A 24,122-nucleotide genomic window follows, 5' to 3' on the forward strand; every position below is an offset into this window, starting at 1 on the left:
TGTTTATTTTATGAGAGATAGTAATTTCCTTTGATAAATCTGTCTGCTTATTAAGAAGATTGCTTAGTTTTCTTTTGTATTCAATACACTGAAGTATTTTATGCAAATCTGTAACTCTCCTGACATCCTCCTTAAAAGAAAAAAAAAATCAAAAGAAAAGGTGTCTTAATAAACAGTTAAGGAAAAATGAAGTTAAGAATTTCTCTTTTACATCACTTACATACTTGCTTTATTCATTGTAAGAACTACCTCAATAAAGTGCCCAAGCAGCATATTTCTCACCATTTATGCTTATTTTCATACCTGTACAGTTTAGCATTGCACCATTACTTTGTGAATTTGTGTTTAGTTTTAGAGGATTACATAGAAATTCTACGTGGGCACCCTCCGCTGCCACCTCACGCAGCTACGTGAGCGTGCAAGTGTGACTGTGCCCACACGCAGAGAGCGACACTTTACTGAGCTAGACTCTTTAAATTCTGAGGAAAAAATAGAAGCCCCCAATAGACAAATTGCATTAAAATTCACTCCAGCTGCAAAGGCCTTGCAGAAAAATAGAACTTTTTCTGGAAAAAGAAACCACATCAAAAGAGGCCTCAACCTTTACTGATAATTGGCTAATATTGATTTGGTATTACATTATAACCTCCTCTGATCTCACTGACATCAGTAGCCACTCCTCAATCCCAGCGGTTCCAGCAGGAAGGACAGTTTTCAAATGTCTTGCTTCCTCTGCTGGCAGAGGCATTAATTAATTCACAGGCTTTTCCAGCCACCTTCTCCAGGTCAGCCCCATTTCCCTGTTGGGGCTGCACCAGCTGGCTCCTGGCTCCTCCGGCAGGAATGACTTGCAGGGGGCCTGTGGCACTGAGCCAACACTCCCGGTGAATTCTGCACCGCTCTCCTAATTCTTTGTTTGTAGCCACGAAATTAGAAACATTAATTAAGTATAGAAAATTATGGTCATAGCCATTCTGCAGAGTATAGATTAAAAATATTAAGTATTGTGCAGGTCATCATAATTTCCTGTAGAATAAATATGTACTGTGTTACATATGTGCATGCATGATTTTATTTACATACACCACACCATTAAAACGTGTATTTGCTTTGCAAACTAGAACAGTGCTCTCTTAAAAGTCCAATGTGTATGTTGTTAATGTTTCAAAATCAAAATAGATTCAAAGAAATGCTGCTAAATCTGTGCGGTCACTCTCTGAGCACCAACAGCTTCTGTTTCACACCACCACCCCTGCTGGGATGGTGACCCCAAATCATCTTCACAGGCAAGAGCACACAGTCGCAATTTATATCTCACGCTGCAGTGAGCCCACATGAGATTTCACCCTACTTCAGTATAAACAAAATTTTACTATATCCAAGTTGTCTATAAGCAGATTCCAATATATCCCCCTTCTGGTTCACAGCTGCTGTTTCATGTGGGATCGGATCCAGAAATTTTTTAGATGCTTTGTGTCCTGACGGAAAACACAGGACCGCTATTCTGACTTGGATCTCACATTTAGAAAGCAACAATTGCAGGTGGGTACACAAGTGGCCGACATGATGGCAGTGCCGTGGAGAAATTACATCTCTATTTCAAGCTCTGTATACGATGCTGAATGCAAAGACCGAAGTTTTTAACAATACGAAAAAATTCTTTAGTGTTGTCAGAGAACGGATTAGCAAAGGCATAGTGAACACCAGTAAATTACGTGGTACGAAGATACGAAGTACACCCTTTTTCAAAAATTATTTTAATTATTCTAATCATATTATTGCTTAATGAAGCTTATAATTATTTTCTGATTTTTAACTGTTGCTACATTATTCAGCTATTTTACTGAATAATATTGAGAAACTACTTTATATAGCTGCTAAAAATACTTACCACATATGTCAGATTTCAAATTTACCTGAGCATTTAGAAGAAGTTAGCAAAACAGATGTTTTGGAACCCTATTTAGGCTATGAATCACAGTGCCACATTTTAAATTACAATAAGCATCCTCTTAAAACAGCATTAATAATTAATACTACTGTAATTAATACCAAGAAGACTTTCCGCTGACAGGTTTATAAATTGTCAGTTCCTTTTTGAAATGTAGAATATCCTACATCTCCGAGATAAAAAGCTAAGCTAACAAATGAGTTCCTGCCTAATTGCCAAACACTGATTTGTATGAAGCGGTTGAGGTTACAAAGAAATTGGGAATTCTCAGCCCGGTTTCCCTGCTGATGAGTACGAACTGTCTGTGTAGCTCTCCCAGAGGTGTCAGAGGAATCTCTATAGTGTCACACAAGGGTTCTTAGCTCAAAGTAAACACACTTTCCACAAACTCAGCTGCTTAATCTGTTTGCAGGTTGAATTATAAGATGGGGGTGGATGACTCCGGGTGCTGGGAAGACGCACAGAGCATTTCCACAGTTTCTTGGTAAAAAGGGCATGCTATTGTCATCAAAAGACTTCACCCAATTGTTTAATTTTGCTATAGGCTCAGTGGTCTGATCTCAGCAATAATGAAAACTAACCTGACCAAAATTTTCCCAAGTAGCTCTGCATGTTAAATTGCGTAAATTCTTTTCGCTATAGCAGTACATCACCGCCACTTTAATTCAGGTTGTGGCTGCACTTCTACTCTCGCCACCCTGGTTACATGGGATTAAACAAGACTGTTTCACTAAAAAAACCCCAAACAAACCAAAACCCAGTCTTCACTTGAATATCTATGGTTAGTAAATGCTTACAAATAAAATGAAATTAAATAACAACTTTAAACAACGGACAGAAAGGTTTAGCCAATATTCTCTTTAACATGCTGTAATTATTTTTCATGGGCGTATTTTTACCAAGCATGCACCTGCTGAAGTTTCAAATAAATCTAAGAGTTCAGAAAAAAGATTTGAATGATCTCAAACAACCACTGGAGGTTTTAAAGAGACGACTGAAAATATGTATTTTCAGTCATCTCTTTAAAAAAAAACCAAAAAAACTTAGCTATATTTTATGTAGTTAAAAATAAATTAAAACCATAAAAATATAATGTCTTTATTTTTTTTATAGGAGAACTCAGCATGTATTTTTTTTTTTTTCAAACAGGAAGAACTCTTGTTAGGTCCTTGCAATATATTATAAGCCATCTGGCTACTCCGGAAACACGCTGCAGACATTAAAGTTGAAGACAAATATGGACTGACAGGAAAATTTGCATCCGTTCAGCACTGACCACCTAGGAAGGGTGTGAGAGGGCTATTTTGCAGCTGGTGATATAACACAGAGATGAGAAGTGCCAGCCCGTGAAGAGGCTCTGCCTACACGGTTGCCTATGTCCCAGCAATCAGACTTTCAAAGGCTTATGTGATAGCAATAACAATCATGACAATAAGGACTTCAGTAGAGATGAACTTCAGGTTTTGGAGTTCAGTAACCTTTTAACAGGGAATCTTATGATGGGAAAGAGAATCCAATCCCTGTTCACTGACTCAGAGACTTCCTGTTAGTTTCAGTGAGCATTTGAAGCCACCCCTAAACAACCCCATCAGCATTTACTGTGCCATGAAACTTGCCAGATGCATAACAGACCAAAAATGAGAACCTTAATATTCTACCATTCAATTATAAATGCAAATACTCTGTTGCCATAGGATTGCCATGGGGTAAAAAGACAGTGAAAGCCATGCACCAGAGATGGAAACGCTTCCTCTGTGCTTTGCACATGTAGAAAGCAGTTTCCATAAGAGTAAAGACAGGCACACTGACTTGCGTAATACTATAAAACTTAAAATGATGGGTTTCACACTGAGTCAGTAACGAGCTGAACAGCCAACAAAGAAGGAATCATTTTAAAGGAACTTTTCTGAGTACCACCTTCAATCACAGACAAAATACCAGAAGAAACGGGACATTTCATTTGGTTTTTGACTGCGATTTTTCTTGAAAGAAGGCAAGTGACTTACTTCTGAACTTTTTCATTGGCCTCCTGCGAAGCCTCCAGGGCTTTCTGAAGCTTCAGCTCTGTGTCCTTTTGCTCTGACCGAGCCTGCTGCAGCTGAGCTGCCAGATCTTCAATCTGGCGATAGGTAAGGGTCACAACACCCTCCCTGCCTTGCGGTCCACCTTCACAAGTACCAGAAGTACAGTTAAGCTGGTCCTTCAGACTCATTCCTTCAGACAAAGATTTGGATAAGCTGGGAAAACAAAATCATACATATATGTTATTAAGTTTCAGCCTAAGGCTGAGCTGCAAGAATACTACACTCAGTTTAATTAATGTTTTTAATATGATCATAGATGGATCTACGTGCACTAATACCAAAACAAGTTTTATTTCAGAAGTGACAGAGAACAAAAAGAACATCCCGTCTCCGCAATGCTACTCTAGAAGCATGTAACAACTATCACAATTTTTAAAAATCAAAAACCTATTCAACAAAATCTTAAAAGCAGTATTTTTCAGCTGTAGCATCTTCCTGATCACCTTTGAGCTGCAGCAAAAAGTTGTTAGTGAGATTTACATTTGAATTGATCCGTGTAAGTTACTGATGTGTTATTAACTCATGTTACACAGGACTCTCTTTTAGCAAGCATACTCAGCAACTACAGGAAGTTTATTTGCAAAATTGCAGTTTTGTCAACATAACGAAAGGAATGAAAATGCTACAATGCAAAAATTAATACCATTGAATCAGCATGATTACTTAGAAATATGACTGATTGGCACATGCTAAGCAATTCTAAAGGTCCTTGGTCAACGTTTTTGTCAGAGGAAACTTAAAATATTTCTTGATGCTTGTTTAAATAAGCTAGTAACACCTGTACTAGAATATAATGTGTCTTAAATAGCCTCTCTGTAGTAGACAGAGATAGGTTACCTGCCAGCATCAGGGTTTTATGACAGGACATTTCAATATCTATAGTGTCCTCTGCCATAATTTCTTGCAAGGTCCCTTCTGATCCACTTTTTTGGCTTCACTCAGGCAAAGGGTAGACATTTTTAGCATCTATTTCACACTGAAGTGCCATGGATGGAAATTCAATCCATTCAGTTTTATACATGATTTTCAGGTATATTTATAGAGATACCAAATCATAGAGATCAAAAATAATACTCTGCCATTGTACAAGCCAGAATACAATACTACGCGCTTTGGACTTGTGTGCCAGAAATTTCTGGACAAATCAAAGGGAGATCAGAAATTAAAAATGAAATTGAACAGGGTCTTAAGGTAATATATTCATGAAGCTAAAAGAAATAAATATGCCTGGATCAGCTAACAATAGCTATGGAGAACAAGCAAAAAGAAGGAGTATTAGACAGACAGGTTACCTATAAATAATGAGAAGAAATTGAAAAAGGGAGAATAAAGATGGAGATGGTGCATGAGGTAAAAAAATCTCAACAAAGCCTGTTGACTATGGAATTACTTCCCAAGAAATCAGTAGGTAGCCAGCTGCTTGAGTTACTAAGGTGCAATGGTCGAAATCACATTAAGAGCTGATTACTAGGGGAGGAGCCTGCATCAGCAAGCTCTCCGTGGAATTAGCAATGATTGCTTCCCATCTCTTCATAGCCATAATTAATTGGTGAATTTTACACCAGTCAAAAATGACATGAGTAGTAGAAGAAATTCATCAAAGACATTTGTACCAAAAGTGACGGCAACAGGATATCATAATGAGCAGTGTTTTTAGATAAACAATTGAAGTAATTTCAAAACAACTTCATGAATATCAGAAGCTGTTGCTGTATTGATGAGTACGACTTGACACCACCCCTCTGACTGACGACAATGCAAATATCAAACGTTATTTCAGTGCGGATTTCTAGTAGCTGTGCGGACTGATTGCAATACTCAAGACATACTCTGCATGACAGCTGCTAGCGTGCAATAGCATATTTTCTTCCTTTCCAGTTTATGAAGTTGTTTGTATGGAAAACACCCTTCGTTATGACAGCCCACAGAGGAAAATCATACATAAACTAAAATATAACATAAATGGTGGATGAACTAATAGAAATACAGAAGCTAAAAGGTCAGAATGTTGATGTGTCATTACGCCTACTACCTGTGATTGTCTGAAAATAATGTGAAGAACCTTTTCAATTAAATGAGGACATATTGAAAATATAAATATTTATAAAGGGACATTAAAATCCCTAGAACAGACTCATTAAAAATAAAATTACTTCAACAGTTGCACGTAAAATTTACTGACCGCGGTTCCATTATGGTTGAGCATTATCACCATGGAAAAATACAAAGGTATGCAAATAGTGCTGAAAGCAGGTTACCGAAATACCACTGCTGCCTGCTTCTTAAACACCTGTCGCAAGATTAAAAGAAAAAGACAGATGAGAAGCTAAACTGTTCAATGAATATACGGGTCCATGATAAAAAGAAAAAAAAAAAAGAGGATAGCCTAAATATTCTAACTTGTTCACAGCAGTTGAGAGGTTTTTTTTCCCAGAAAAAATATAGTAATTTATTTAGATTCTAAAATACTGGCCCTTTCTGGCTATGAGTGGGCTCCTTCTCACAGACTGTCCATGAACAATACAGTGCGCAATACACTATTACATGTTTTAACTCATAATGACTGCATCTGAGAGATCAATAGATTCTGACATGTATATTTTGTAGCCAGTATGATTCCTCCAGATAAAGGCATGATGTTTCACAGATCTTTTAAACTTTTTTTTTTTCAAAAGCACGCAATTGCCAGATTTCCATCAATATGTGTTTTGCTAAAATACTTTAATTAGTCCCTTTTGATACTTATTAATTTGAAATTCCTTCATTAATGTCCCCAAGATTATTTGTTCAAAGAATATTGATGCTATAAATAAAAAATAAATGGGAGTTCTAGGCCTGAAGAATGGGTCACAGAAGCATTCAAACAGTTCCTTGATTTAAGAAGTTCACATGTTCTTTATAGTAAGCCTTTTGCTCTACTATGGCAGCACGGCCCCTTTCTTGTGCCAGCTTGGGTCTGAGAGCTTCAATGGCCCACCTGAACTGTGTCCAGGCAGAAGAAAAAGTGACATGTGATGAAGTCTCTTATGCAGCTCCTGCAGAGATAGCAAGAGGCTTCCTCAGACCCCAAAGTCAGAGCAGCTTCAAGCCTGCTAAAAAATTTCACCAGTTGTAACCGCTCCCAGAGGGACTTTACTTTGGCTGAAAATCAACCGTATGAAGTACTGCTCTTATAACACTTCTCTCCTTGCCAGGCATACTTTTGCTGCAAGGTGGGAAATGATTTTCCACCTGAAGCAGTTACTGAACAACACAGAGAAACCTTCCACCTAAAGGAAAAAAAAAAAAAACCAACCCAGCAAAAAACAAACATTCCCTATCCATCCCCTCCCTCCTCCCCCACCCCAGTGATAAACATAACCAAAGGCATGTAGGTCTGACCTTGGTTTTCACCACAAATGTTTCTGACACTCAAGTTCTGGAGACCTCTCAGACCTCAGCCTGCACTCAGGGTGGCTTTGAAGAGGGTCCCTTCATACTGCTGAGTGCACTCAAGGGCCAGGAAGCATTGATACCTTGAAAATGCTACCTCAAAGTTACCCTTAGGAAAAAGTGCAATAAGACGATATTAAAAAAAGCCCATAAGACTCAGAAGGACTTTGACATTTTGCTGTAAAGCAGAGGATATAAAATGGTCAAGTTTGCATTACATCTGAGTCAGGAGTCTGACAGCTGGTAGACTGGTGACTAGATGGCATTGCCCTACCATAGACAAATATTTTACTAGCCTTCCTTCCTCTGCAATTACACTAGTTAAGAGGACCGTGTTTTCTCTTCAGTACAACCACCCAAATCTCTCTCACTAATTTAACTGAAAACAGCAGCTGTGTTAGACTCTGTGGCGCACAGGCCACAGACCATGGTACAACAGTAGTGCACGTTGCGCGTAACGCAGAGTGTGATCGTTGCACTGTCACAGCCCATCACAGAGTGTCGCTCTCTAGTGCGTGGTGTACCCACGCATTCTTAGTCTAGGATGGGCTCAGGCATCTTTTTTATTTTATATTCTCTCACCAAACCCAACAATAAACACTTGCTGAACAGAACACACCACTGATTTTATTCTCTGTGGTGGCTGGTGATATAACTTCAGGATTTTACAGAGGATAAGAACAGGTTGACAGATAGTGCTGATCATGCATGTCCATACTGTCCAAGCTCAATTACACGTGAATATGGATCTACAGTGAGCAGTAGGTTGAGTTTCAGCCTTCTCTCCTGAAATGATCTAGAGAAACCTGCAATCTGTACAAACAGTCTGGACAGTAGATGATTCAAGCACAGGTTCATTATCTACAGTGAAAGCTTGAACTGGCTATCATCCATATTAGAACTTTGATTTTTCAAGAAACACAAATTAAAGGCCTCTGGCAAACACATTTTTCCTCCTCGGGCATCAGTCTCCTCATCTTTAAAAATGAGTAATCACAATAATACCTTTGCAAGGTGCTCTGAGCTTCACTACTGAAAAGAGACCCATCATTGTCGAAAGAGCTTAGTTAGATGCAGCACAGCCTGAATTTAGGACAAAACTAAACCCAGACAGTCTTCTGATGACACCAAGCAACACACGTTTTGTTTTGGGCCTCATTTTCCCTCTCCAGGACCACTGCAGTACCCACACCATTCTCCTACGACTAGCTTGGGAGAGGTAGTAAGGACATGGAACGTGATTTAATCATCTGAGCCTTTCTTGAAGTTGAAGGACTGCTGGGACTTGTTCTCAACAAGAAATAATCAGAAACCATACCTCCATTACAACCCCCCCATTTACAGAGTTGCACAGTAATCAAATGTCTCCGGTTCATTTCATGCAGCCACCGGGTAAGTTGCTCAGATAACACAGCCTCACGTGAGAGCGATACACTCACGGCACCCAGCACCACCTAACATTCCTCACATTCACCACCCCATCAAATGGTCCAGGATCCCAACAAAAATAGTTTCTGGATTAATAATGTTTGGTTGAAACAGAGCAAAACATACATGATACTGATGAGCAGAAGGAAGCCTTTTGGAGATTTTTCCAGCTGTGGTACTATCCTCTCCAGCTAGATCCACACACCCACAGTTAATAGCTTGTAGGTAAGAAATGCACCTGGATTTCCTGAGCACATGATGCACCTAGAGCTGGGGTCTCTGTCATCTCTAACTGACTAATTAGAGTCTGGAAGATGGTAACTTAGCATTAGCTTTTTTCACACATAATCAGCTCTCAGATATAGTGCATCGGAGTTTACTGAAGAGACTACTGTAGATTTTACGCTTTAATCCTGAATATTACTTGATGCATGTTAACATTAATTACCCATCTTCACGGTTCCGCAATGTACCTGTATTAATTGCAAGACACAGATTCACAGGCTCTCAGATTTCTTCCATGAATCAGGGGACTGTGTTTTCAATACAACAGCAACTATTGTGGATACTCTTCACAGTTTCACTAGACTGCATTTTATTCCTAGAACCGAGCTTGCCTTAAAATGTTCCTGTCGTGTTTTGACAGGGAATTGGCTGTATTAGCATATTCTAGCCTAAGCATTCATAGAGTGCAATTATCCAGCCCTGAAGGCTTGCTTCTAACTAAATAAAATTAATCTGAAAGTTTAAAAATAATTTTATTCTGTATGGTGTTTATCATACTAGAAGTTACAAGAAAGAATTTTGCTATCTTGTATCTGTTCTTTATTGCCCATTCATATGCTTTGGCCATTCTTAAATATTTGCCAATGGTTTTAGTTAACAAAATAACTTAAACTTAGTATTTGTAATACTGTAGTTATTCCCTACAGTAATAGATTGTTTAGGTAACACTGCAAATACAGTGGGAACCTTATCTATTAATCGAAGACAGAACTGGCATCAAGTCATCAAGAGTGACCTCAGTATTTGAATATAAAGGATGTTTAAGATGGTGCCAGAAACCCCACGTTTTACCGTGCATCGCAAACCCCCGGCCACTTTCCCCGGGAAGCAGGAGCATCCTGTCTGGGGCGGCGCAGATCCTGGCTCGGCTGCGGGCAGCAGGCAGGGAGGAGGGGCACGGCCGGCTCAAAGACAAGAGGCATTTTCACCCTCCCAGTCCCCAGGCTGAACTGGCAGCCCCTGTGCCTCTCTGCTTGCTGCTGGAGGCCACTGGGTTGACATGGATCACTGAAGGGGTGTGTACGGGGGTGGTGTAGAGCCAGCGACTCTGGCTTCGGGCCAGCAGGGAAATTGCCTATGTCAGGGATTTGCAGAAACACAAACCTGGTGGAAAAGAGACAGAGGATCTCGTCCTAAAGGTCATAGCGGTTTATTTTTTATATTTTTTGTTATGTTTTTGGCAACATCAGTTTTAAGAACAGTGCACCTTTTTCCTCAAAATTAAACTTAATTAAGAAAGCAGAAACTCTGGTTGTGCACTAAAATAATAGAGCTGCTGGTACACCAACTAGAACAGGTAGAAAATAGACGCAATATGTACTACTTTTTTTCGGGTTTTTTTGATGATCCTTGCCAAGAGCTTCATTCTGAACACTGTCTCTTACATGGAAACCAGAGTATTATGGCACAGATGAACATCAGGCCTTCTGAGCAGGCGTTTCAGGATCAGCTCCTACAGCTCCACACATCTACCCACCAGCCTGGTCTGGACTGCAACCCCTTCAGCTCCCATGGATCTGACAGTACACAGCAAATTGCTGCCTTGAACCCTTACTCTCCAAAATGCCAATGACGGAAATCTTTCCCGATGACAAAGAATGTGCACATTCAAGGGTCAGGCACATTTCTGCTAAGAGCCTTAAATGATGCCTCCTGTCACCGTAGTTTGAATTTAGAATTCCTTGCATAACTAACAAAATCTGATTGAAATTTCTCTGTTGGAAATTACGCATGAAGTTAAGGCTAATTTGGTTTGCGCCTTTAGTTTCCTTTGCAGCTTCTCACTGGTAAGGGTAATGGCTTCTGACTTCCATTTTTATGTGAGTGACACACACACTGACAATTTTATTTCAAATGAACAAAATCCTTCTGCAAAAAGTAGTAATACTAGTAAATCACCTCCTGTAATAGATAAACTGCAACAATTCAGATGAAATAAATAAGAAACCTGACCCTGAAAACTAGAAAGTCAGTGAAGCGTCTGCTCAGTGCAAAGGGGTACTTCATATATACAACCGTATATACATCTATATAAAATAAAACTGATAGTACAAATATATATCATAATGCAGGCATCAGAATCACCTGAAAACAAGCTCGATGTAATGACTATGTGCTGTTGACTTTTATTTTTGTCTCCAGGGAATGGTGTTTACTTTGCTTTAAAATTTATATGAGTCATTTTGTTATGTGCCTTTTTTTAATTAGTCTGAAGGAAACAGTCTTTTGAGAAAGAGAGCGGAAATCAATTCTGATTCGATACAGATAGCTACTGTGCGATGTAAACTGTGTGTTCTTTCTAATTAAATGTAAACATGTGCAGTTCTAAAGTCCAGCAGTGATGACAACAACTACTAGAAAGGATTGCTTAAGCCCTGGTCAACTGATTCTTGTGAACCTTTTGTTCATACCGTAGGTGAGCTTGTGCAATCTGTCGCAGGGTGAACGCCAGTTGTAACTGACTTTATTTTAGGTCATCTTCAGAGAAAAGACTTGACAAGAATGTGGAGCGCTCTGTAATACCTCCAGTTACCCATTAACTATGTCCTTCTGATAGCTAATCAATAGCATTGCATGGAGCCAAACACACTGCACTGAACTGCCCCTCTTCCAAAAGCCAAGTCTTGGTAAATATTTAATGGCAGTAAAGGTGTTTTGAGTCTTATCAATCTGATATGTTAAAGAACTCTTGAAAGAAACTTTATCTTGCTTCTCTCTGCATAAATAATTTGTTCAGTTACAATTTTAGCCTTATGCGAAAGCACTTAATTTAATGATCTAATGCTTTTAAATCAAGGCTTTGGACAGAGAAAATGTAGTTTCAATCCACATGTCACAAAATAAAGAAAAATCGAAGTTTATTTCCTTGATAAAATGCCAACTAGAAATATACATCAAGGAACCCAGCCCTTTATACTGTAGTAGTAAATACTGCACCAGACTCGCTCAAAACCTGTTATACAAGTGCTCATTTGAGATTTTCTTACAAGGCTTCAGGTTCTGTAAAATTCTTAGCTCTCACTCACATCAAGATGGCGTAGGATTTTTAGCCTCTTTTCAGCACGGAAAGAAAACAACTCTAAAATAGTTACACTAAGATCCAGAGACTATTTGTTCCCATACAGTGAATATTCCTATCTTCAAGTGGGTATATGCTCAGCTAATGAGTTTTAGTAAGCGTGTTTCTGTTTTGTGTTTTTCTGTGCAAAGCAGTTTGTCTAGATCACTAAACGGAGAAACACTTTTACCCATATCCTTTAAGGCCGAGTGCATGTACACTCTGCTGCAGCCAGGTAGGAACCGAACGTCTTCTTAGAGACTTCGACAGGCTTATTCCATGCCTCTGTGCTAATGTCACAGGACGGAGGAGGCTCCTGACCTCCTCCCCCAGCACAGGATTCCAGCCTTCTCTGCATGATCCAACTTCAGTATGAGCCTAAGTATTTTGAAGAAACTGATTCAGCAGTGGATCCAAGCTTTTTCTTGGAAAATAATCTGGGAATAAAACATTGATAGCGTTTCAGTTTCCAAAATGTGAATCACCATAAATGTTTTCCCAGAAGTATAAGTATTATTTTTTTTCCCCAGTGTTTAAATGGCCTCTTTAGTGCTCTTGATGCCATTCAATAGATTTCAAAAATTAAGATCACGGGAATAATTCCCAAACACTGGCATAGATAAACTGAACAGCCTGGAGTTTTCAAATCACTAGTAATTTGCTCTGATGAAAACAGTATTAATTAAAATCATAAAGGCATATAAATCAATCAAGCAGTAAAGCGCATGGCACCATTCAGCAATGACCAGCTGAAAAAAGCCTGTTACCAATAACCTCAGAAAATATCTTGTACTTAATACAATGTTATCTTTATAAATCAGACATGATCGTGAATTTTATGGCTGTCCTGATTTGCTATTGTGATCGCTTGGCTTAACTTCCCCACTGAACCAGAAAAGCAAGAGACGAAGCTGTCTTGGACCCAGGGCTGGAAGCCAGCCCTGCCTTCAGCATGGCCAGGAACATCCAGCTGAGTAGATGGAAGAGTAGAGTCTCTCCAGGAGAAGGCAATTAAAAGAAATACAAAGAATGGAAACGTGTTTCAAAGATGGAATAACCAAATACATATGGAATTTGAGAGAGGGATGATCTCATGGATGAGCTGAGTAGTGCTAAAGCTAGAAACCCTCAGTGTGACTGACCCGGGAAGGGAATTCACTTGGGGCTCTGTCCTCTTGTCATCCCTTTATTGCCGAGTGATTCGGTTGGTTAAAAATCTTCGAGTGGCTTTTAAAAAAAAATTAAAATATACCATGTTTTTTAGTTGGAGGCTATTTCCCCTCTGCCCTAGGAAAATAAAACAGAGAGTATTTGAACAGTTTTGTCTGATTTTTCTCAAAGGTGTTACAGAAAAATATTAAGCAACTCTGACCAAAGGTAAACAAGGTGTCCTGTGCTCCAGCACATGCCCAGCTGTGGTCACCAATGTGCCCAGAAGTGAGGTACACTGGGGAGCTCTAGGTGAGTGTGCCTAGTACATGGTTTCCCCACTTTCTTGGTAGTGTGCACAGCCACACGTGCCGCTCTGAAATGGCAGGTGAGTCACCAGGGGGACTGCATGTGCTGCAGGCTGGAAACCTTCCTCCAGATGCCCGCAATGTCTACTTTAAAGCTATCATGGCTTCTCCCATACAAAAATGCAGTTGGTTTGGAGATTGCTAGGCAGATATACACTTAGCAAGTCACCTCCTGAAAGCCATGCAGATGACACAACGTCAACGAATCGCTACTTAGTAAGCCTCGTCTTACCTAGTTGCTGCTGCCAAACCCTTATTCATATAAATCATACAGCTCCTTGGACAGTCAAGCGCTATGAAACAAGGCAGTTAAAACGATGGCTTAAATGATAAAGGTAACGCCTGAGAAATTTAATATAGGGGAAGTCTGCTTCCCTATTGTACCAGTGCTTACTGAAGGAACTGGGCAGACTTGTCTGGGCCATTCTCCTGAATGCGAAAGAAGGACGCACACTGGGGGAATGATTTAGTGGATTGGGGATCAGAGCTCTGTCTTGAATTCCCTCTTCTATTTCACATCTTCTGTGTGGTACTGAGCAAGTCACAACATGCAAACCTCAGCCTGCCATGCTGAAACTGGGAGTAAAGTGCCTTTCTCTTGCTTTTTGTCTTCCTTAAATTCTAAGCTTTGGGGGCCCAGGATTGCTTCTTATTACCTATGTGTGCCGCATCTGGAAACCTGAGGCCCTGATCTTGGTTCAGGCCTCAATGCAAATTATTATTTGTGGGAAGATACAAAAGAGCTAATTAACAGTGTGCATGTGTTGGCAACGCACATCAGCGTGGTTAACCTCAGCAGACAGATCCAGGTTTGGGACCTTTATGGAAAAAACACAACAGTTTCTCACAAGGAGGCATTTTCTGCCTCCCCGTTGCAGGTTCAGCGACCATTGCCACCATGGGGTGCAGATGGTGATAGCAGCCCCCCGTGCTTTGTCGAGCTGCTGTGAGCCCAGGATCCTTGTTAGCTGCGAAGATGTTCTTGGCTTCCTCCTAGGCAAAAGGGGCCATCAGCTGGATACGGCCTACCAACTGGAAGCTGAATCGCACAACTCGCATGCCTCTTGAGAAGTGAGGGATTAGACTGGTGGCTGTTGGAGAAAAAGTGAAGAGGGAGCTCCAAAGTGTAGGGTTGGAAAGCGGCTGAAAACAGATGCTGAATTGATTTCTGTGTCCTAAAGCTTTTAAATCGTCTTCCTTTACCTCTCTTTTCCTTCACACTTGTAAGTTTTAACCATTTGGCTACTGAAATCAAATCTGTAAAAGAATAATATTGTTGTGCACTTTAATTTAGCCTGGGTGAAGAGGAAAACAACAGTTCTAACTTTGTGAAGCAAGAGTTCACAAGAAAAACTGCATCTTTTTCTTTTTACCAGCATATAATTTCTCCATAACCAGCAGGTAAAAGTGAAATACTGTAGCAGGAAATGTATTGGTTGCACTGAACCAAAGAATTAATTATTTTCTCAGAACCTGACAAGGAAACTGAATGAGTATGAAAGCTCTTGTGAAATCTAGCCAACACTGAATTCAACACTGTTCAATTCCTGATTTATTTTTTGAACAGGACAAGATAATTATTAGTATGAATACTGCCTACTGTGCTTATACACATTCAACTGATATTATACTCTCCTCTGACAGGAGTTGTAACATTGCTTAAGAGGGAGAACTAAATTCCTTGGGATAAGTACATTGGGATAGTACTCATTCCACTGTCACAACTGTAGAAGTATAATAACATATAACTCTTTTGGTAAAGACAGTAGGGTAGAAGAACTAAATAGAAGAGTAAGTATCTCTGTATCTCCGCCTAAGACCTCAGGATGGAAGTCTAGCCTCTGTATTATTCCCTTTTACAGAATATGATTGAAACAAACAGAATGTGATGTTAGATGAGCCTGGATAACATTAAGATCCCGCATAGCTCAGAAGCAAAAGAAAAATAAATCAGATACTATCAACCTTGTTACCCATACTTCTTTCCACTCCTTTGGGTGAGGAACAAATTCATATTACTTCTCCTTCTTCTTTGGTGAAAGCTCCTCCCAGTTCAATCTTTAATGATAGTGGAAGTCATTAGTGCATTTCCTGCTGAGGACCAGGAGAAAGCCTAGTACAGAATGCCTTGAATTTATTTGTATCGAGAAGCTAAAGGCTGTGGCCATCAGTATGTGCTTACACTGTTCTGGGTGTCTAGTACAAGTAAATGCTTCCTGGAAATCTTACTGCTTCCTCCTGATCTCTGGGAATAGAACACCAGAAGAGAAAGAATACAAGAAAATATTGCTTTATACATAAAGAGGGGCAAGAAGAAAAAGTTCCTTCAAGAGTAAAAAGAAACAATAAATAATCTAGATATTTGAAATTTTGATCTTAACCTTGCTTACCTCAATGACCATGGGACAGGTATGACACAAATCCTTCAGGGTAAATTTTGAATGCAATGTACAGACTTTTTACCTTAATGAGATATGTAAGATCAGAACCTATGAATCAAGCCTATGATATGCCCCTAAGTTATTTTTTCATGGACAGTGGGTGAGCGGATGTCATTCCTCTGTTTAATCAGGAGTTAAAGCGTGTACAGTAATTCCTTATTTTCACAATATTCCTTCTGACAAAGATAACAACCATAAGAATGGTTCCCAGCTGGCTAAACCTGACATACAGGTTTTGTTAATAAAAAAATGCATGACTTAATTAATGAAACGGATCTATTAAGACTGTCCCCCAATCTACCACAGTGGCCCCACCTACAGCTGAACTTCACATGACCTATCTTATGCAAAAAGAATTGTAATAACTTGCACTGGAAGCTGTTATAGAGGAAAGGTTGCTACGAAGAAAAAAATATGACTCAGAAATGAATACAATGCCCCTAGAGGAGAAAGCTTAGTATTTTCACTTTTACTCAATGTTTTCTTTTACAGTGAATAATTGAAACGATTTTGCTAAACTGTGTAAAATTATTTCATCAAGAGTAATTACGCTTGATCTATTAGCACCTGATACTATCTATTGTTTAAATTGCTTGCATTCAATCCATGAGTAATGTCAACAGTATTAACGTCCATTATGGAAGCATTAGTTGAGTAAAAATCATTTTTAAGTGTTCGACATTCTTGTAACCTTCCACCAGCATAATGTTCAAAAGAAATATCATTATATCAACATCTTCTTGGATTTTTTTTGAAGGCATGTCTTTACTTAAGTCTGCAAACTCAGGGTCTTTAAACTCACAAACAATTTACCTGTTTTGTTCTGGCAAGCATAAATCTGTAGCAATCTACTCATTTTACATTCTTCTCTGTTCCCGTCTAGCTGTTCCACACTAAATGGCTATCCAAATTCACCTCCATCAACTTTGGCAGGCTCAACACCTCCTTTGCTCAACCAGTTTTTCCCCCCAACCATAAAGAGCTGCACTGTTACAAACAGAAAGAAGGAACTCCGCAACATTTCTACAACAAAGTTATATATATATTCATTGATTTGACCAAAACTGCTTCCCCCCACCTCCCCCAACCTGAACTAATACAACAACTGGACTCACCTATCTGGAAAGCAGATACCTTTTTTCTCTCTTGCAGCCTCATCCTTATTTCAAAGGCTTCCAAATTCTTGCTGCCTTTTAGCAGAGGAAACATTATGAACTGTTTGAGATTACATTCTCACTCAAAGTGATGAATGCCACAGTCTTTGCCAGAATAAAAAGCTACTTTCTCTCCTTGGAATAGTAACTTTACAGTAATTTAGAGGAAGCGGGAGAAACAGTTGGTCATTAAACATTAAATGTATTAATGGGGCACTCACAGTGTATGGTTTGTCTGGAAAAGGCAGTTCTGTACTTGCATTTCAGAAGGACTGCTGCAATACAATACCTACTGTGATAAATTTATGTTTACCCCACTTAACATTTAGCAGAATCTAATAACGAAAGCTTAAATCAATGTATTTTCCAAAAAATGCATGAGTAGCACTATTCATATCTTACAGCTAGGGGAATCGAGAGGCAAAGAAAAAACATTCCAAAAGAGGCCCTTCATTTCCGCTCCCCAAATGGAGACCTTTAGAACTTGGTGTTTACAAGTTTCAAGGACTTGCAACTGCAGATGAAAACAATGGCAAAACAGAATATTCAAAGCAGGGGCCCTCAAGCACTTCAGCAGCATGTAAAAAATCATCCACTTCTCCAGACTCATGTCGCTCTTGAAGTCTTGCTCGATTCTCTGTAAACCTCAGACCTGAGTATATGGATGGAGCATTTGGCAGCACTTTCTTGTTACGTGGCATTGTTGGAAATGGAGCTTCTGCACAGCTCAGAAAAATGATCCAAAAAAGAAGTAACACAGGCAATGTAGGATGCTGGTTTGTTTAATAAAAGGGTTGATGTGATTCCCTGGAGTAGAGGGAAACATGATTGATACGAAGTTTATTACGTTAGGAGATATAAAGAGAGACAAAATTCCTAAGGAGAGAAATTCTGTTTGCTCCCAAGACACGGTGAATCTGTTCTTCATAGTTTTCTTTCCTAGTGCTAGTTCTTCATTATCTATCAAGCCTTAAAATGATAACAATTTGGTGAAGTCTCTGTGGATCACCTTGGCCTGCAGTTCTTACTCATTTAGGTGATTAGGTCAACTTCCTAAATTTTAGGAGGCACAACAGTAGTAGAGATAAAATAACAGGACCACTTCAGAACACGCTTAAATCAATGGGAGAACTCTCAAGTCCAATGTAAATATATCTGTTTACAAGGAACTCCAGAAATGGAGACGCTGAGAGAAACAGGCATGTTCACTACGTCTTGAGCTTTTAGTGTAGACCTTTTGTCTTGTGTGGCCTGCTCTGGAGGAAGTGAGGTCTTAGTTTTGTCTGAGGAAAAAAATTAGTTCACAGGAATTTGAAAAACAGAGGTTAAAAACCTATGCCTGGAGCTATATGCCTAGAGCTAGGGAGAACGTGACCCAGTTCAGAAGTCATTTGTAAGAGCAGAGTAGATGACAGGATTGTTTAGATGGTGGACAAAAAGCTGTGGAACACACAAACCAGATATTTTGCAACAAACAAAACCAAAAATCAGCTTGCCAAAAAAATCAGAACCCATAATCTGATGCACATTTATCAAAAGACAGTAACAACTTGCCTATGTCTATGACGAGCAAAATTCACTGGCTGTTCAAGCTGAAGCACAGGGAAACCTTCAGTGGGAGGCTTTGGGAAAGAGAAATGGAGTATGACATTCTCTGAGTAACTATGGTGTGGGAGGGGGAAGAAATTCAGTTGCCGGCCCCATCAAGTCCTGACAAAAGGAATGCGAGAGCTGTTCCCAAGGTGAAAGAAGACAGGCTGAACAATTTGGCTAATGGGATCACATTGAGCTAATGGGATCACCATGACTTGCTCTGCTTCTGTTGGTGTATGTCAAAACTCTGATGTGTTTTCAAATACATTCTCTTTTCACCAGCAGTGGGCTAAACCTTGAGGCATTTCTGAGAGAATTTACATCTCTTCAGATTTTGAGATTTGTGTGGAAAGAGTCTACAGGGCAAGAACACTTCAAGTTCAGAAGTTTACAAATTGTGAGAGCAGTTTCTCCTCTGTCAAAGAAAGGAAAAAAAAAAAGAAACAGAAGGTTCGGAATTGTTAATATCTTATTAAACGACATTTATTCCTGCTGCCCTCAGACAGACATTCAGAGTTTACAGACACTTCACATTTGCACAAGCCCCCAGTTGCCACCTCTCACAAGCCGGGTGTAGACAAGAGAATAAGCCCAACTGCGCTGCAGCACCAATCTATACTACGGCATGTTCATATTTGGCAAGCACTGACAACACTTGGGAACGCTGTAAGCAATATTACTGATTTCTAGAAGCTCTGGAAAACTTGCCTAATGGTCTTGGTTATAGTACCCTGAAAGTATTGTAGAGATGCTCCTGGGTAAACCCACAAGGATTTAAAAATAAAATAGAATAGGTCAAAATGAACAAGCTTTGGTGCCTATAGTTAAACTATGCTCCAGTGAGCGACTGGCTTTCCAAAGGGGCATTTCCAGGTCCCTTCCCAGCTCCCTAAGTGCAAACTCAGGTGCCTAAACTTACGTATCCAAGACTGAAAATTTTGGCCACACTGTTTAACAGGCAGATCTGCTGGCAGATCTGCTGGGAGGCCTCTTGTAACCAGATTTTTTTTTTCTTAAAGCCTCATGTTATTGGACAGATACTGGCCCAAGTCCAATCCACAACTGCAAATCCAAAGAAACAGCTCAGAGCAAACCAGCAGCCTTATTAGCTTTTAAAGATTTCATTTTCAAGAACTCAAGACCCTTTATTGACTAATGAAAGGTTGGGTCCCCAAGCCCACAGACTGATGTTGCTTGGAACATATTTTAATCATTTTGGAGTGCTAGCAGCCATCTGTCTAAAGAGCTTTGATCGCATAAACGCACTCTGAACTGCAGCTTCTTCTGACTCCAAACCCTTTCCGAAAGCCAAAGGGAACCCACAGGCATGGCAACTTTGAGACATTTCAAGGCCTTGCGATGTGATAAGGCTGCTTTTATTATTTAGCACATCATTAGGTTTAATGACACCACAGATAACAGATACTCTAAAAAGATACCATTGTCATCTCCTATCTTGTAACAGTAATATCCAACTGTGACTTCACTTTGTTTCTACCCAACACTTCTTACTTACGTTATTTTAAAAGCATAGATAAATGAAACAAAAGGAATGTTTTTCCTGCTGCAAGCACCAGAAATACTAACAAAATAAATACATAACAAATAAATAATACAAAAGCCAAATGAGCACTCTTTCTTTTTTTCACTACTTTCCTGCTGTGGCTTTTTTTTTTTTTTTTTTTAATATAGAAGACAAGCAAACAAATCCCAAATAAGCTACTGTATTTACAGTTTAGGTTATTGGCTTTTGGGCAGATACTGTTTGCACGTATGAGTTTAGTTTGGCCAGCACTGAATACAAATTTACATTGAAAAGAGAGAGAATCCTTGCTGTTACAGCTTTTATAGTGTTAACATTTATGAACAAATTTTACACAATTGCCATAATTATTTCCTACTCTAACTCTTGAAACAGTCTGGGCATCTCAAAGCTTATTTTGTGGTGATCAGTGTTTTCATCCCCGTGTCTACTGAATGGTAGAGAGACATGCTATAAACCCTGAAAGCTTGGAAGAAACAACAATGTTGAGAACGAAGAAAAAGTACTTAAATTATCAGAGCCAAGAAATTTCTCTCAAAAATGAAAGCAGCAGCCTTAAGAAAGTGGCAAAAACTGGATAAAAATAGCTCTCTTGATGACGGGAGACACACAATGGTGGATTCTGTGTGGCAGACCATGACTTCCTTTGCTCCAATCGTCAGCAACCTCAGTGGGTTCAACCCTGAGCTTACAGGACTTGCAAGTTCTCTTCCTTCTGAAATCTGATTCCTGGCCCTTTTACTCAGTCAGGACACCACTCACCAGTCACCAGAAGAAAATTTTCCTATCACACACTGCAATATTGTATTTTTCAATTCAGTAGCCTTCATACTAAGTGTGGCTAGCTAGCAGTGTGAAGAAGGTGAAAGAAAGAAACAAACACAGCACTTCTGTGTTGCTCATGAAAACATTTGTGGGTGGCCATGCTCTAATCTGTATCACTGATAGAGCACAGATTAAGAGAAAAGAAGACAAAACCAAAACATGAAGTGGCTCAGGTAGGGGAAAAGCTTCTTTAAACTCTGCTGTCAAAGAAAAAATACCACTGATGATTCACTCGGTGTAACTCCCTCCCTCTCCTTCTGTGGCTTTTCCTTCCTAACTCACAGCCAGACAAGCTTCTCTGCTAGTGAGACAGCAGCTCCATAATGCTGCTTACATGCTTTCTTGGTGGTGTTAGGAAAAACCAAGTGCTCTGTGCTGCTTCTCCTTCCTGTCATGACCATACGAACTGCAGCTTATGAAAGCAAACTATTACTAATATGTTTCATTTTACACAAATATTTGAGAGGCTCAGAATTGTGCAAATCCCAGCAGGCCCACTTCTTCACTGGATAACTGCAGCTGACGCTTCCAAGTTGGTCCCTACCCTCTATAAAAACGACAGCCTTCACACCTATGCTGGACGAATTACCCGTGCAAGATGAGTAACACATCATTATGCAATGCTGGACACAATGTTCAAACCCTTCAGCTTCCAAAACGCAAGCCTCTATCACATTAGTTAGAAAAGCAGCTTGTGGAAGGAATGTAAAACCGGAAAATATTCCAGTAAAAGGCATCAGCATGATATGTGTGTAGCAATTTAATAAAAGCTCTAACTTAAAAAAGCAACTGAAAAAAGAAAATACCTTACTCTCGGCTTCTCTCTTTGTAAACACAACAGGTGGGTAGTCTGCTGGCTTGTGTTCTGTGACAGGCAGAGGACTTCTCCTGCCACCTGAATTCCTAGATACTTCCTAACAGAAGTTTCCCATTGACTCCACGGCGAGCAGGGTTAAGCTCAAAGTAAGAAAAGCCATGTTATGTCTAGCACTGGTTGAAAATTGCTCATGTGGAAAGTCTTCTCACCAAACAAATATTTTTTTTTATTGGGAGATGTAAATTCCAACACAAAAAATATGTTGGCTTCCTGTGGCAAATTTCTAAGTGAAAATTTTCCTTTCACCTTGACATTTCAACTTGAAATGCTGTTTTGTTTCAGTTCTTCAGCTCAAGAGAAATGAACGGAAACACAGCAAAATGAACATTTTTTTTATTATTGAATTGACATTTTAACATAAAAACATGTCCTGTGAAAAATCAACAAAAAAGAAATGGCATTTAAAGTCTTCCTGACAATGTTATTACTTTATTTCTAAATATCATATTCATAACAAAAGAAATTCCCTTTCATACAATATTTATATGGCAAGCCGAATTATCTTTTTGCAGTTTTAGATTTTCTCTCAAACTTCTCATGGGAAAATTTGTCTTTTAAACAGCTCTTATTACACACACAGTTTTCCTGTGTTTCTTTAACTTGCTCTAGAGAGGGCTGCTTCTTATCCTGTGTCTGTTCTCCTTCCCTCGTTTTAAAGTAGGAGTACCTACATTTTCATAGTCATAGATCTCTAAAGGTGTTATGGAAAATGGTAAAACTTCTTATTCAGTTTATACAAATAAAGCAGCCAAAGCAGAGTTTGCTGATGTGATTCATTTATATTCATCCAGCATTTCAATGGCAGAATCAGAATATATAGCCTCTGCTCACAAACCCTTTCTACCAGGTAACAGATTTCATAATCCTGCATATCCTCTTTATAGATTTTCCAATGTTTCTTTTGAGTATCCTTACATTATTCAGAGTAGATATTAACTCTACCGATCTCAACACCCTAATTTTTACAAGTATTTCTACCGGAGTAGAATACTTTGTATTACTAATCTACTCCAACCTACCAGTAGCAGTCCGTCAGTTGTTCGCAGGTAGCTCTTCCAGAGACTTTAAACCTTCCTTCCAATAACTCTACTTTATTAGGCTTTAACAAATTTGAAAAACAGTTCCTAGAAACCTCTAGCTATGTACTTATTCCAAAAAGCACAGAACAAAATTACACTTCCTAGACTTTTCAGCTCACTGAGAAACTGAGGAAGTCATAGCAGAAAGCCACAGAGAACAGAAGTAAAAGAGAAGGGGAAAGAATCAGCCAGGTTAAGGAGAGCTGCTAACAGAAACCCAGCAGGGCCGTGTATACAGAGTCGTGAGACCATATCAGCATCCGATAGCAAGGAATTCCTTTCCGTCAAGAAAATCCCTGCTCTTAGAGAAGAGCAGAAACTCATCTGAAAAAGTCCATCACAGAAAAACGACAAGGTAAGCATTGTTTTAGTTCACATTACTCCGTGACAGCAAATAGGTAGGGAAGAAGTCTGCTCAAGCCTGGTGAAATACAGTATAATGAGTTGTTATTAGCTTTAATGTGCTAGGCACTAGTGACCAGTTGGTCCTCAACTGATTTTAAAAACTTGAGAAAGTTTGCCAATATAACACACCCAACACACAGAAGCAGTAGAAGAATGAGTACAGTACACAGTACAAATTAAAACTGCATCACAGAGCACGTTAGGCACTTTGGTCCATATTCACGCTGCTCATGTTCCTCCTCAGACCTTCTGCTTAGCGTTTCCCATTGGCAAGGCACCCCTGAGGGCCAAGAGCCAGCCCCTGGAAACATTAGGCACAAAGATTTCATAAAATGTAGGTCAGACCAATCCATGCCTGAGTCAACAGCAGCACAAGGCAACTTGAGTGTACTACATTCACCTAGGTGCTGGTTGCAGGGATGGCGTCGGGTGGCTTGTTATTCCATCAGG

At 39.5% G+C, this 24,122-nt stretch overlaps 1 protein-coding gene across 2 annotated transcripts in view; it reads right to left on the reverse strand.

Moving 5' to 3' along the window:
- The window catches only part of MIPOL1 (mirror-image polydactyly 1), a 190,974-nt gene that overhangs the window by 22,370 nt on the left and 144,482 nt on the right, over window positions 1-24,122 (reverse strand). The window contains exon 11 of one of the 2 annotated variants that reach the window (XM_063332191.1): window positions 3,958-4,188. In XM_063332191.1, coding sequence (XP_063188261.1) covers window positions 3,958-4,188 — 231 coding nt within the window. Of the gene's footprint in view, window positions 1-3,953; window positions 4,189-24,122 lie in introns of those variants that run through there. The other variant, XM_063332192.1, reaches the window with a different exon arrangement.

Source organism: Chroicocephalus ridibundus, chromosome 4, assembly GCF_963924245.1.
Source record: "Chroicocephalus ridibundus chromosome 4, bChrRid1.1, whole genome shotgun sequence".
Classification (NCBI taxonomy): Eukaryota; Metazoa; Chordata; class Aves; order Charadriiformes; family Laridae; genus Chroicocephalus; species Chroicocephalus ridibundus.